Here is a 12,790-nt window from a genome sequence, read left to right as displayed (position 1 = left end):
TGTTTGGGCCACTTTTCTAAGAGCTCTGCATACTGTGTGTGCGTACAATATAAAAAGCTTTTCTGAAAAAAAATCCAGCCCTCCTCCAGCTGACCAAACAGGAATCCAGGCTCTCCTGCCTTTAAATGCAATCGCTGTGAGGGGCTGTGTTCAGTTACTGCGAGTGGAGCTTCACTCCCTTGTTCATTGGGGAATATGGCTGACTTCAAAATCAGCTGCTGTCATTTTCATTGCAGTTTCTCTAGGATTTCACAATTACAAAGAGCCCCTTGGGCTTCTCTGCCTTCTGTGATACTGTGTTCTTGGCAGTGCTGTGGTGTGGGAAGAAGGCTGAGGGCAGGTAAGTGCATTTCTCCTGGGTGCAATAGGCCACAGGGCGATAAGTCATTTGTGGGAGAGGATCCAGACATCCAGTTCTTGCTTTATCCAGAGCCTGAGAGTTTGTGTAATTATTGGAAATGACCTTCCCTGCTTTTGAGTGTATTTACTCTGAACTTGTGATGTTAGTGGGAAGTTAATAGTATAAAAATAATAACAAGCAAGAATCTGGTTCAAAGGGAAAATACATTCATTTTCTGAAGATTTGTGGGGGTCGATGCAAGCATGACATGAACTTGCATCTACTCAATCTAAGCCTATTCTGTCCGTAAGACTGCAAAGATGAGTGTCTTATCTTTGCATCTCAATGTCAATTATTTTTGCTTATAATAATTTAAGATATATAAAAGAAGTATCTATTTCCTGTCCAAAGAAGATTTTTATATCCAGTATCAGTACTCAGGGGCCCACAAAACCTGTCAAAAGCATGAAAGAGGAAGGTGAGGCTCCACATTTAACCCTGACTCTGAATCTTCCGTTACATAATTTTGTATTCCATTATCTAAGATGTACTGTAATATCCTCATACATTTTCATTAATCTCATACAGCGCATGTTTAACATTTGCAGTTTTCCTTCATTCTGCTACTTCTTATTTCCCATTAGCATGACTATTCACTGTCTTTGTTGCCTTTATGCAGTTAGTATTTTTCTGTCTTGCGAGTGGGCTGAATCCACTGTAAGTAGTCATATAAACTACATCAGTGGGGGCTCTAGCTCCAGGTATGTTAATAGGAAAGAGTCCAGATGTCACCTTTAAGACTACCCTCTGTAGAGGAACGATGAAGTGTAATTTTAACTAAGGCTGTCCCAGGCTGTCCTCTTATGTTCAGAGAAAGGTCTGCACCGCCACATAGCTCTGGCTTGTTCCCCTGCTACCCTTCCTGCGTCAGACACCCTGCAGGACCTCTAGAAAGACCTCTAAGCATAATCCCCCTTCTCTCTGCCTCTTGATTTGGAAAGAAAAAGCCAGTAAGTCATTTCAGTACGTGTTTCCACTGGCACGCAGGTGGGGACTCATCAGTTGGTCCCAGCTTATCTGCTCACGTGACAAGTGTTAAACGTGCACACTTCTTGTTCTTCCTCACTGTGTCACCAATACCTTCCATGACCAAGTTAGGGCTAGTGACGACTTAGTCCGTAAAGGGTATCCATCTATGAAAAGTTTGATACCAGGAGTACAACATATATTTTTAGGTCCAATTGGTTGTGTGAGAGAAATCAGTGTGTTTTTGGAGGAACCTACATGCTCAAGCTGCCCACAGTTACACATCATTACTTGTACTACAAGTGAGGGAAATGTCACACTTATTAGGTAACTTACCCAGCAGCCAGTCTGGAGAGGTTACAAATATCATCATGTTTTCACTGCTGTCTGTGAAAGAAATGGTAGCTTTGACCAATCAGCTCTGACTCCGTCTGCAGATTAGTATGAAACACTTCAAGGCCTTCTCTGTACATTTATCTAGCAATAAGGAGAAAGTAAAATCGTTTATAGAGGTAGTAACTTGAGAAGCAAAATATACTCACGTATCTAAAGACAGCAGCCCAAATTTTCAGTTAGTACAGAATCTGAGTTACTCCAGTCACTGCCAGTTTTCAGTAGTGAGGAGCTAGCCTGGAGGCACACCTTCTGAGGGCTCATGGAATACATAAGGAGCTTTTAAAAACAATTTCTGATAACTTTCTTCTCTCTTTTGACTGTTGTGAAGCTGATGGCTCTTTTTATTTCTCCGGAGAAGAAAAGAAGACAAAAAATTACCATCTCTGGTAATTTGTATCATTACATTTCTAGTCTCCATGGAAACCTATGTGGTGCTCCACAGTTGGGTAACATTTCAATATGTTGCAGCAGAAATCAGATGGAGAGAAGACTGTGTTCTGCACCTCCCCTGTTAATCAATTAAAAATGGCTTTGGAATTATTTCCACACTGTGTTGCAGTCTTCACCTAGAGTAACGATGGAAGAAATCGAAATAATCAAATTAAGCTATTGTGGCCTGATCCTATATACACCTATGCACATAACTCTGCCACTCAGTTTGATTCTGATAGGCATTGACATTTATTTGGGAGAATTCTGTGGTTTTAGTAGGATTATATGGATTAATACTGTGGAATCTGAAAGCTTAACAGCAAACTGTTTGTCATGTTGACTCTAATAAAAAACTTGCCAGAGAGGTAGTAATAATCGCCTTGTAATTTATGTAAGCAAAGCATTTTGAAAATGAAGTACCTTAAATCTTTATCTTTCTCTGTCTTCACTCTTCTTGTTCCACTACTAAGGAAGAAATACATCACAAAACTGGTTTCCTCTGAAAAGATATGGTACCTGCCTCTTCAGGATTTTCTTTTTTTATTCCAAGCTTTATGAACTTGAACATAAAGGCACATAATCTTACTGGGACAGCAGAAGGTGATACAGAGGAGGATTATACAGAGAGAGACCAGTCTTTTTTTGTGACCGCTGTCAACCCATGAAGAGTAAGTGCTCTCAGCCACCTACAAGTAAGTGAAGTATATAGTAATGGAAATAATGCAGCCCACTGTCAGCCTGTAAATACTCCTGCATAGACAGCCATGATAATAAAGTACACAAAGAAATACATTAATTAGAGAATTTTCTAAGCATTTGACATTTGAACTATGAAAACCCAGTATTCGCTTCACAACTGCACCAAACCACAATGGTGACATGATAGTGATTTATGCGTTTCACTATAACCAGACTACAAAATCTGATCACTTTGTATGTATTTTGAAGGTATTTACTGCATTCGTTTCAGAATACAGTGGAGAAAATGTATGCTAGTCGAGAAGATATTGGATATGATTTTGGAGATGACTCAAAAGTTGGAAGTAAGCCAGTTAAGCCAAATCCAAACATCGATGGAGGATGGGCTTGGATGATTGTACTTTCCTCTTTCCTTGTGCACATACTTATCATGGGGTCCCAAATGGCCCTTGGAATACTCAACATGGAATGGCTTGAAGAGTTTAATCAAAGTCGTGGCTTAACAGCATGGGTTAGCTCCCTCAGCATGGGCATTACACTTATTGTAGGTATGTTCCAGCATAATTTATTTCAAAACTACATAGATTTTGAGCATATGTTTGCCATTCATCCCTTAAGTATTTTCTTAGTTTTCCATTTTATTAACAGAGCTTCCCAAGTTCTCCTAAGTTGCCTTTTTGAAGTCACAAGGACAAATTTTACAACTTAGAGAGGGAGAAAGGGAACAACAGGGAAGGTGATAGAGAAGACAATTACTCCATGACACCATGAGCAGGAAAGGATGCCTGTGACTTCAAGGTCTCACTAGAATTCAGAAAACAGATGATCTGTGAAGCTTGTGGTCCTCCCCGTACTCTATCTGGGAGGAGAAAATGTTGGACAGTTTATATTTCAGTTTGGCAGCTGAACTAAAATTTATTTTTTAAGTTGTGGTTGGATCAACCCAAAATAATACCTGGAGGGGTATGTTTGTGTCTGTGTGTATATATACACCTCTGTCTCCCTAAATTAAGATTGAAAAAGTTGTGTTTAGGTCTGCCTAAAATATTCCACTGAAAACAAAAGAAAATGTTTACTTTCTAGTTACTGGTGAAAAAGGCCTGCGCTCACACAGCAGTAGTATTGGGAACAAAGAAACAAAGGTTTCTTCCTCTGTTTAAACTGTCCCTTCTTCACGGGGCAACTTTGATTTCAGGTCCTGTGGATGTTTGCTAAGCATTTGGTCAGTTGGTTTAATTTTTCTTTCCACTATTTTAAACAGTAATAGGGAAAATAATGTGAATTGCATGAGTAGCATGATGTTTAACATTTTGTTTAAAGCATTAAGAATCTTAATGTGAAAAATTATTAAAGAGTGTAGAGAATTAAATAAATAATTTAATATTTTTTCATGTTTTTTAACAGGTCCTTTCATTGGTTTGTTCATCAGCATGTGTGGGTGCCGCAAGACAGCTATAATTGGAGGGATATTGAATGCCCTAGGTTGGATACTGAGTGCCTGTGCCTCAAATGTGCACTACCTCTTCCTTACGTTTGGAGTGACAGCTGGTAAGAGCTGTACTAATGTTAGAAAAGTCTTTCAATTATTTTTGATTCCTTTGAGGGCTATCTGGGTGAGTAAAGAGGGAAGTCACACTGTAAAGTTAGTAAACACAGCTTTTCTTTCACACTCTTTACAGCCTGTTATCTTTTCAGAAAACTTATTTATTTACTCAGCAGATTGGGCCCAATGACTGTTGTTGTCATGTGAAGATGGTCTTTTTATCAGTTTCTTTTAGAAGAATTAACGTAACCCAAACTCTAACAAGTAGAATTTAAAGATAAAACACTGTTGAATTACATATCTAGATAACTCCTCTCTTTGTCACAGGAAGAAACACCAAATGTTTTCTACAGGAGTTGCTCCGTATTAATAAAACACCAGATGATGATAGCTATGTGCTACTTCAAAATACCAATTTTAAAGAGTATTATGGGTTGCTGCTGGTAGGCAGCTAAGCCTCACACAGCTGCTCACTCACTCTGCTGCAGTGGGATGAGGGAGAGAATCAGAAGGGTAAAAGTGAGATAAAGACAGTTTAATAGGTAAAGCAAAAGCTGTGTGCACAAGCAAATCAAAACAAGGAATTCTTTTACTACTTCCCACAGGCAGGCAGATGTTTAGCCATTTCTAGTAAAACAGGGCTTCATCACCTGTAACCATTAGTTAGGAAGACTAATTCCACAACTCTGAATGTCCTCCCTTCCTTCTTCTTTCCCTAAGTTTTATTGCTAAGCACAACGTCGTATGGTATGGGATATCCCTTTGGTCAGTTGGGGTCACTCGTCCCACTGTGTCCCCTCCCAGCTCCTTGTGCACCCCCAGCCCACTCACTGTCAGGGCTGCGTGAGAAACAGAAAAAGGCCTTGGTGCTGTGTAAGTACTGTCCAGCAGCAGCTAAAACATGCCTGTCTTATCAACAGTGTTTGGGTCACAAACCTAAATCATACCACTGTATTAGCTAGTGTGAAGAAAATTAACTCTACCTCAGCCTCAATTAGGACAATGCATGTGGCCGTATTTCAAATGTAGTTTCTAATAAATGATATTCAGATTACATCAACAACAACTAATAAATAGAAACTAATTTTGCTACTTTTTTTTTACAATCAAAATCACTGAAAGAAGTAATATTTTGTATTTTTTATTGGAATTAGCCATATCAAAATATGGAAAAGAATGCATGTTTAGGGATCTTTCTTGACAACCAACAGATCCTTACTGCCTGAATGCTCAGTTTCTAGCAAAATGTGGCTTCTTGTGAAAAAGTGTAGGTATTTTAAGAAAGTTACGTAGAAGAACCCGGTATTATCTACTTAAAGCACTACCCCATTTTATTCACTGTTCATTTCTTGAAAGCGTTACTGTAAGTATCCAAGTAAGAAATACAAAATTTGGCCTTTAGTTATTATCTGAGCAACACTGAGCAATTCAAGAGGCTTTGAAATATTATTCACTCCATGGATAACATGGCCAGTTATGTTTGCAAATGTAGCATAGTATCTACGTTATATGTGACAGACAGAGGCATTATGAAAAAAATGAACTGTTTGCAATATTAATAATAGCTTCAGTACCCTCCATTCCCTCAAACTATCCTTTCACAGAATTTCACAGAAATCTGCAGAATTTCTGTGCATATTTTTTTTATCGAGCTCTCTGGATGGAAAAAAAATTGCAACCAGCAAGGATCACCATGTTACCTCTTTGTACCACCATACCTTAGATTTCATGGTGATGTTGTAAATTGCTGAACAATAAACAATCATTACAGGCAGGGTTCTGCCCTTTTCAGAATTTCGGTTTCCATACATATTAAATGTAATCAAGCAGACAGGAATCTACACACTTTTTCTCAGCCCTTGCTGCTTTTTAGAAAGAGAATGCACAAAATATCAGACAAAAACTCAGAGACTGTACAGAGAACTTAAAGAGGGGTGAAAACTGTATTTTCAGAAAAAATCTGAGGCAAATTTTTACATGAGGTAGAGAAATGAGGTGCTGTTGCAGGAACAATTCTGGCCAGAAAACCAGTGTGGAGATGCCTGAGATGTTTCTTCCAGCTCCATGAGACTTCCATTCAGCATCCCCTCACTCACTGTCCCTGCATTCATGATCTCCTCAGTCACCCATCTCGGGGAGCCCGGAGTGGGCGCCTGGAGCCACTGGCAGCAGGGAGTCCCTGTGAGCTGGGGGGAAAAGTGTCCCCTGAGGCCCTGCGCGGTGGGGGGAGAGCAGAGCCGCCCTGCTGCCACCATCGGGTGTGGGGCGCAAGTCTGTGAGGAAAAGGCGTGGAGAGGCCTGCGGCCCTGTATTTAGCTGTGAAATTTGCATGCCTTTGCATGTAACTAGGCTACATTTTGCTGTGCAGGCCACAGAATGAAAAGATGATAAAACAATTTAAACCATGTCTTATTTCTCAGGATGCGCAGGGAAGCGCAGTAAACACCAGTGCAAGTGTGAGCCCGGACTGTTTTTTCAGACCAGTCAATAGCAGGCCGGTCTGACGAGGCAGCCTTCTGAGGGGCAGAGGGATTTCCTTAGAGTTTGTGGCTGGGTTTGGGGAGGGAGACCTTGTGCAAAATAAAAACCTGATCGTGTATTTGCATAGCAAAGAAATAAATACCTCTAACAGGCAAAACAGGTCAGCTCTGACCACGGTACGCTGCCATGGTGTTGAGGTGCTTTTTTTCAGGCTTTACTGGAATAACCCGCTCGTTCTCCAATCTAGCTGTAGCTAGATCATGCTGTAGCTGCATGTAGCTATGTTATCAGCTATTTAGGAAAACTTTAAAGCCCAAAACACTCTTCTAAATTATGATCACAGTGAATTTGGAAGCATCTTCTGAATACACCTCTTCAGTCCAAATCCCCTCTGTCCGAAATTTGCTGTGAGAAAAACTGGGCAACTGTTACTTTCAGTGGTTTGTTTGCCCAATTTTCAACACTTTCTGCTTGAAATAGGTATCATTAATACCCTGTTTTTTAACTACAAGTGAGGGATTTTCTACAAAATTAGAGATCTGCCTTTTAAGATTATGCCTGTGCAGCTACTGTGTGGCCCTCCCTGGACTTCCCTGGAGTGCCCAAGGAGAAACCTGGAAGCTACCCAAGGTCCCACCACTAGGCTCACCCCCTGTGCTGACTCCTGAAACATATCCCACAGCCACTGTGGCTCCACAGTTACAAAGCAAGGACAAAAACTCAGTCTGGATCTTCATTGCTGGTGAGCTTTAGGCAAAAACTTCAATGTGCCCACTAAGCAATTTCTGGTTGCTGATACAATCAGATGCAAATATTACAAATTCAGATATTTCAAAATAGGGTTTATTTATGCTTGCCCCTGTATTAACTGTCACTGATTTATTGCGGGATGTTTGGGACTTTCCAGCAGTGTCATGCTGAACTGAGGTAAAGGTTTTATCTTCCATATGTTTCAGTTTTTCCAGCAGTTAAATAGCAGTATTGTATTCTCACTGGAATGAGTATTGCAAATTTTGGAAAATACTACAAGACAGGAATGAAAGCTAACATGCAAATTGAATATTTATTCTTGGTTTTACTACTATGCTCACACAAAAGTTAGGAATAAAACTGATTTGCTTATCTTGTCAGCAAAATGTTCAGATTGATTTTGGTTTTTATTTCCATAGGTGTTGGAAGTGGCATGGTTTATCTGCCTGCAGTGGTCATGGTAGGGCAGTATTTCCAGAAGAGAAGAGCACTTGCACAAGGACTTAGTACCACAGGAACAGGGTTTGGAGCTTTCCTAATGACTGCCTTACTGAAGTACCTCTGCATCGAATTTGGGTGGAGGAACGCCATGGTCATCCAAGGCGCTATCTCCCTGAACCTTTGTGTCTGCGGGGCGCTTATGAGACCACTCTCTCCCAAAGACGTTGTTAGTGAAAAATATGTTGTGAGAAGTAATAGTGAAGATAATCAGGCAAAAGCTCTGTCCCATTCTGCAGAGACTATAAAATCTAACGGAGTCCTCAGTGAGGAGCCGGAAAAAAAAGAAGAGGCAACAAATGAAGAAGTGCTTGACAGTGTTCAGCACACAGAAATCAGAGATAAATCTAGAAGCGGAAGGAACATGTACGGATTGCGTATTCTTAAGACAGTGAGCCAGCTGACGGTTACAGTCAGGAAGGGCTTTGCAATATGGTACTCCAGCTACTTTGGAGCTGCATCATTATTTACCAATAGAGTATTTGTGGCCTTTATAATTTGGGCATTGTTTGCCTACAGCAGCTTTGTCATTCCCTTTATTCATCTTCCAGAAATAGTCAAGCAGTACAACTTATCTAGTCAGAACAATATATTTCCTTTGACATCCATTATAGCCATTGTTCATATTTTTGGTAAAGTGATCCTTGGGATCATCTCTGATCTCCCGTGCATCAGCACGTGGAACGTCTTCCTCATGGCTAACTTTACCCTGGTCACCTGCATCCTTACTTTGCCACTAATGCAAACATATGTTAGCCTGGCTGTAGTTTGTGCTCTAATAGGATTTTCTAGTGGCTATTTTTCTCTAATGCCTGTTGTGACTGAAGATTTAGTCGGAACTAAACACCTTGCAAATGCCTATGGCATCATCATTTGTGCCAACGGAATATCTGCATTGTTCGGACCACCCTTTGCAGGTAAAAAGTTCGAATTGCTAACTGACAGATGTATGTATAATAACCACGTGACTTGCTCTATTATTAAGACTTCTTACGAGCACGTGTAATTTACAAAATTACAGCTGCTCTGGAAGGGACTGTGACATCCAGCTTTACATTGTACAAATTTAAAGATCACATCCGCTGGGCACCATTTCACTCTCACGCTACAAATTACAGTCCTTGCAAATAACCCCAACTCTATTACAATCTATCCTTCCAATGGTATGTTTCCTCAAAATATTATCATACACTTTTTTTTAAAATGAGAAAGGTTTAACCTAGTTTTATGTGTTTTGTGTAGGATATGCACTATACATACTCATGCCTCTATCTAGATGAAAAAATTATGAACCGTTTTCAGTGTAGGTAGGTGTTTGTACCATAGTATTACCTCAAAGAATGGTAAGGCGTCTTTGGGTGTAACCACTCTAGGCTGCCAGTGGATGTGTTGGTTTAACTAACCTTGCTTTGCCTTTCTTCAGCCAGAAATACCTACTTTGGGACTGCACTGCTCATAATCTCTTTCCTGCCATCCACAGCAGAAGGTAGAAGTGTATGTATGTTATCCCTACACTTACTATAGGTTTAAACAAACATTTATTAGAAATTTTGTCATAGAAAGAGGTGAGGAGGTACAGAAAAGATATAGGTACTGATTGTCAACACTTTAGCCAGACTACAGCTATCTGTAGTCTGAGATGTAAATCAGAAGAAAGCAGCAAGAAGCCTTGTGAGTAATGGCTGTGGTCAGGCAGGGCTGGCACTAGGCTGAACTGAAGCTATTAGCAGCACAAGCAACGCAGAGAAGTGAGAGGAGCATTCTCACCACCGAGTGAGCCGACACGATTTAGAAGCAAACTCTTCAGTGCCCTTTGAAAAGCAGCAGGCAATCACCACCTCTTTTTTTCCACACAGTATCTGTAGATTTGACTGAAATATCATGAGAACTGTGCAGTATTTTTTGTATTTTCCCATTTCGTATTTTTCCCGTACCTTGTTGTCAAGCTTTGTAACAAACTCATTTTGTCCTTATTTTGCAGGTTGGATCTATGACATCACACATAAATACGATTTTTCTTTTTACATCTCTGGCTTGCTATACATGGTGGGAATAATATTTTTGCTTATACAACCTTGTATTCAAAAGAAACAATCAAGAGAAAAATCTACGGAAGAAGCACAAGTATAGAACAAATTCCAGAAGTTCTTTTACAGACTTTTTCTGGTTTCATGTTTCTGTGGTATGACAGTATGAAGCTGTTCTTCTTATGGAACCAACCACATTGAGCTGTACTTAAGTGAAAAGCAAATGTGCTCCAAAATGCTAATAAATTTTTAGAAATGTGCTTTTAAAATTAGTTTAAATCTTTTAATTTAGAACTAACAAATGCAGCTACTAAAAGCACCCTGTTAGTCTTTAAAATTAGAACAATGCTAGGAGCCTTGCTTTTCTTCTAACTTTTCATCACTACCCATTGGTGAAACCCCATTGACTGCAGTGCAGTTACTCCTGATTTAAACTAGTCCTACAAGAGAATTTGATCAGGATAGGAATGATTTATAAAAGTCCTTCCGACTATGTTTTCTGTCTAATAAAAGATTCATTACTGAGTATGAGAAAATGATTGTTTTTCTTACCTGGATAGTAAAGTACTGTTGAAATGCTAGTACAATAATTCAATTAAGTCAGTGTATTAAAATTACTATTTCTGTGATGCAAAACTGAAGAAAGGTTCTTATATTTTTCTGAAATGATTCTCTACTTTAAAAAAATAAAATGAAAAATCCTTGAAGTATGAACTGCATAATAAAGTAGCCATCCTCAATACACAGGCTGCATTATAAACACTGTAACACTTAATGCACCTGAAGGAAAACAAACATAAAAGCAAAACCAAGTAACATACAGAAAATATTATTGTTATTCACAAACTGGAAAATGTTTCCAGACACAGTTTGAAGTTTCTGGCTGCTTTACCTAATTAGAGGTACTATAGAACTTCATAACGTTGCCATTGACTCCTTCCATGGGACTTGGTTGTCTAAAGAGAGAGAGTTGGGCAAAATTGGCCAAATAATAGTTTTAGAAAGAACTGGACTACAGCACACTAAATTTTGTTACAATTAATTTAATAACAAACCCCGTTACATTATGAACAGTCATGCTGCTGCTCGTAATGTACACCATGAACTGGTCACATTTGAGATGTTTTTTCACTAGAAAATTAGATAATGCAGAGCATGGAAGAGCTAAGGACCATTTAAAATATTCAAATAGGTTGTCTTAAACAACATTAAATGCCTGGTAATCAATACACAATGTTTTGTATAGTGGTAAAAGACATACTTTTATCAGCCTTGAGAGGTAAGCCTGATGTTAATTTTCCTATAAAATAAAGTCACTTTAGGTTTTTTCCTGTTAGCTTTATGATTTTTTCACAACAAATGAGGTTCTTAGTTTAACAGATACATGCTGCTAGAACTCTTTAAAAACAACTGATACCATCCAATTATGGAACAAATATAGGAAACAGTTCAGTGTGCAACAACATCATTATACAGATCTTTTGTTATAGCTGCAAGGTTGGTTAAAAATAAGTTCTGCACCACAACTCATACTGTTCTATATGGCAACTCACCAGCTTCTTAGTTTTGCACTTCTACAGCTGTTGGCAGGGACATACTTTAAAATAGATCACTGAAATGAGCCAAGTTAGAAAAGGAAACCCCAAACTACTTTAAGATTTAGATCAGTTCATTCATATAGGATAGTTACGTATGGCTTTGAAATTCATATTAAAACAACCGAGGTGCCAGTGAACGCAGTCAGTAATATCTTAAAATCAGCTTTTTTGTGGAGAAAATGTTCATGTAAACTACACTTTTACATCAGTTCTTTTGTTACAGGTTTAATGTCTTGGTGTGAATGCTGCTGCTATCTTAATTTAACTGAGCTGTCTTTCATTGGTGAAATACATATATATTGAAGTGATGATTTCCCTCAATTTCCTTTTTTTTTGTTTTTGAAAGATATGTACCCTTTACACTTAGATCTTCGCTTTGTCTTTTTGTCAAATCAACTTTATTTGGACATTACTGTAATGGATAATATGTTGTTCACTTACCATATCTGCAGCATTATCTTTTTATTTAAGTGCTTACTGGACCACATCATGGGAATAAACTTACATTGCCCAAAATGTCACTTTCTGTTCATTTACTAATGAAGTTAATTTTTTTAAGCCTAAAAATGAAGACTCTCCTGCAAAAATGATTGTTCTTATTTCTCCTAACAGAAAGGACAGGTACATGGTTGATCAAGGAGAAGGGGAGGTGGGCTGACAAAATAGAGTTAAATTAGGATTTTAAATTAATGTTCACTCAGTCCATATTGGCTAGCATGGCTTCTAGTTTCCTAACCTGAAACTGCCTGACTCTGTTATGAGAGCACAAGCTAAGAAAAAAATTCATTGGTGGTAAATTGACAGAAAGTGAGAAAAGAGGGTCTGTTGTTTAGTAGCTGTGTCCACATACCATAGTTCTTAAAATCATCCCTCTAAAGCAAAATTACCTTTTATAGTCTTATTACACAGAAATGTTATGAATACAGTATTCTATGGACATAATGAAATTTGTATTTATCATTGTTCTAAAAGGAAATAGTCACAAAGAAGAAAGAATATA

General features: G+C 38.7%; 1 protein-coding gene across 1 annotated transcript; it reads left to right on the top strand.

Moving 5' to 3' along the window:
• Window positions 1-3,179: 3,179 nt before the first annotated feature.
• On the top strand, window positions 3,180-10,295 carry SLC16A14 (solute carrier family 16 member 14). Its single transcript, XM_086468401.1, has 4 exons — window positions 3,180-3,441; window positions 4,298-4,441; window positions 8,087-9,082; window positions 10,147-10,295. Exons 1-4 carry the CDS (start codon window positions 3,180-3,182, stop codon window positions 10,293-10,295), a joined length of 1,551 nt encoding a protein of 516 aa, XP_086324527.1.
• The last annotated feature ends 2,495 nt before the right edge of the window (window positions 10,296-12,790 follow it).

The sequence above is a fragment of the Leptosomus discolor genome, chromosome 7 (assembly GCF_034619465.1).
Source record: "Leptosomus discolor isolate bLepDis1 chromosome 7, bLepDis1.hap2, whole genome shotgun sequence".
Taxonomy (NCBI): domain Eukaryota; kingdom Metazoa; phylum Chordata; class Aves; order Leptosomiformes; family Leptosomidae; genus Leptosomus; species Leptosomus discolor.
This window is presented reverse-complemented; position numbering and strand designations above follow the sequence as displayed.

What these genes read in the sequence shown, in the direction of transcription:
- SLC16A14 (XM_086468401.1), top strand. Translation starts at nt 3,180, where the DNA reads ATGTATGCTAGTCGAGAAGATATTGGATATGATTTTGGAGATGACTCA. An exon ending in GGGCATTACACTTATTGTAG is followed by an intron (nt 3,442 to 4,297) that starts GTATGTTCCAGC and finishes GTTTTTTAACAG; the next exon opens with GTCCTTTCATTGGTTTGTTC. An exon ending in GTTCGGACCACCCTTTGCAG is followed by an intron (nt 9,083 to 10,146) that starts GTAAAAAGTTCG and finishes CTTATTTTGCAG; the next exon opens with GTTGGATCTATGACATCACA.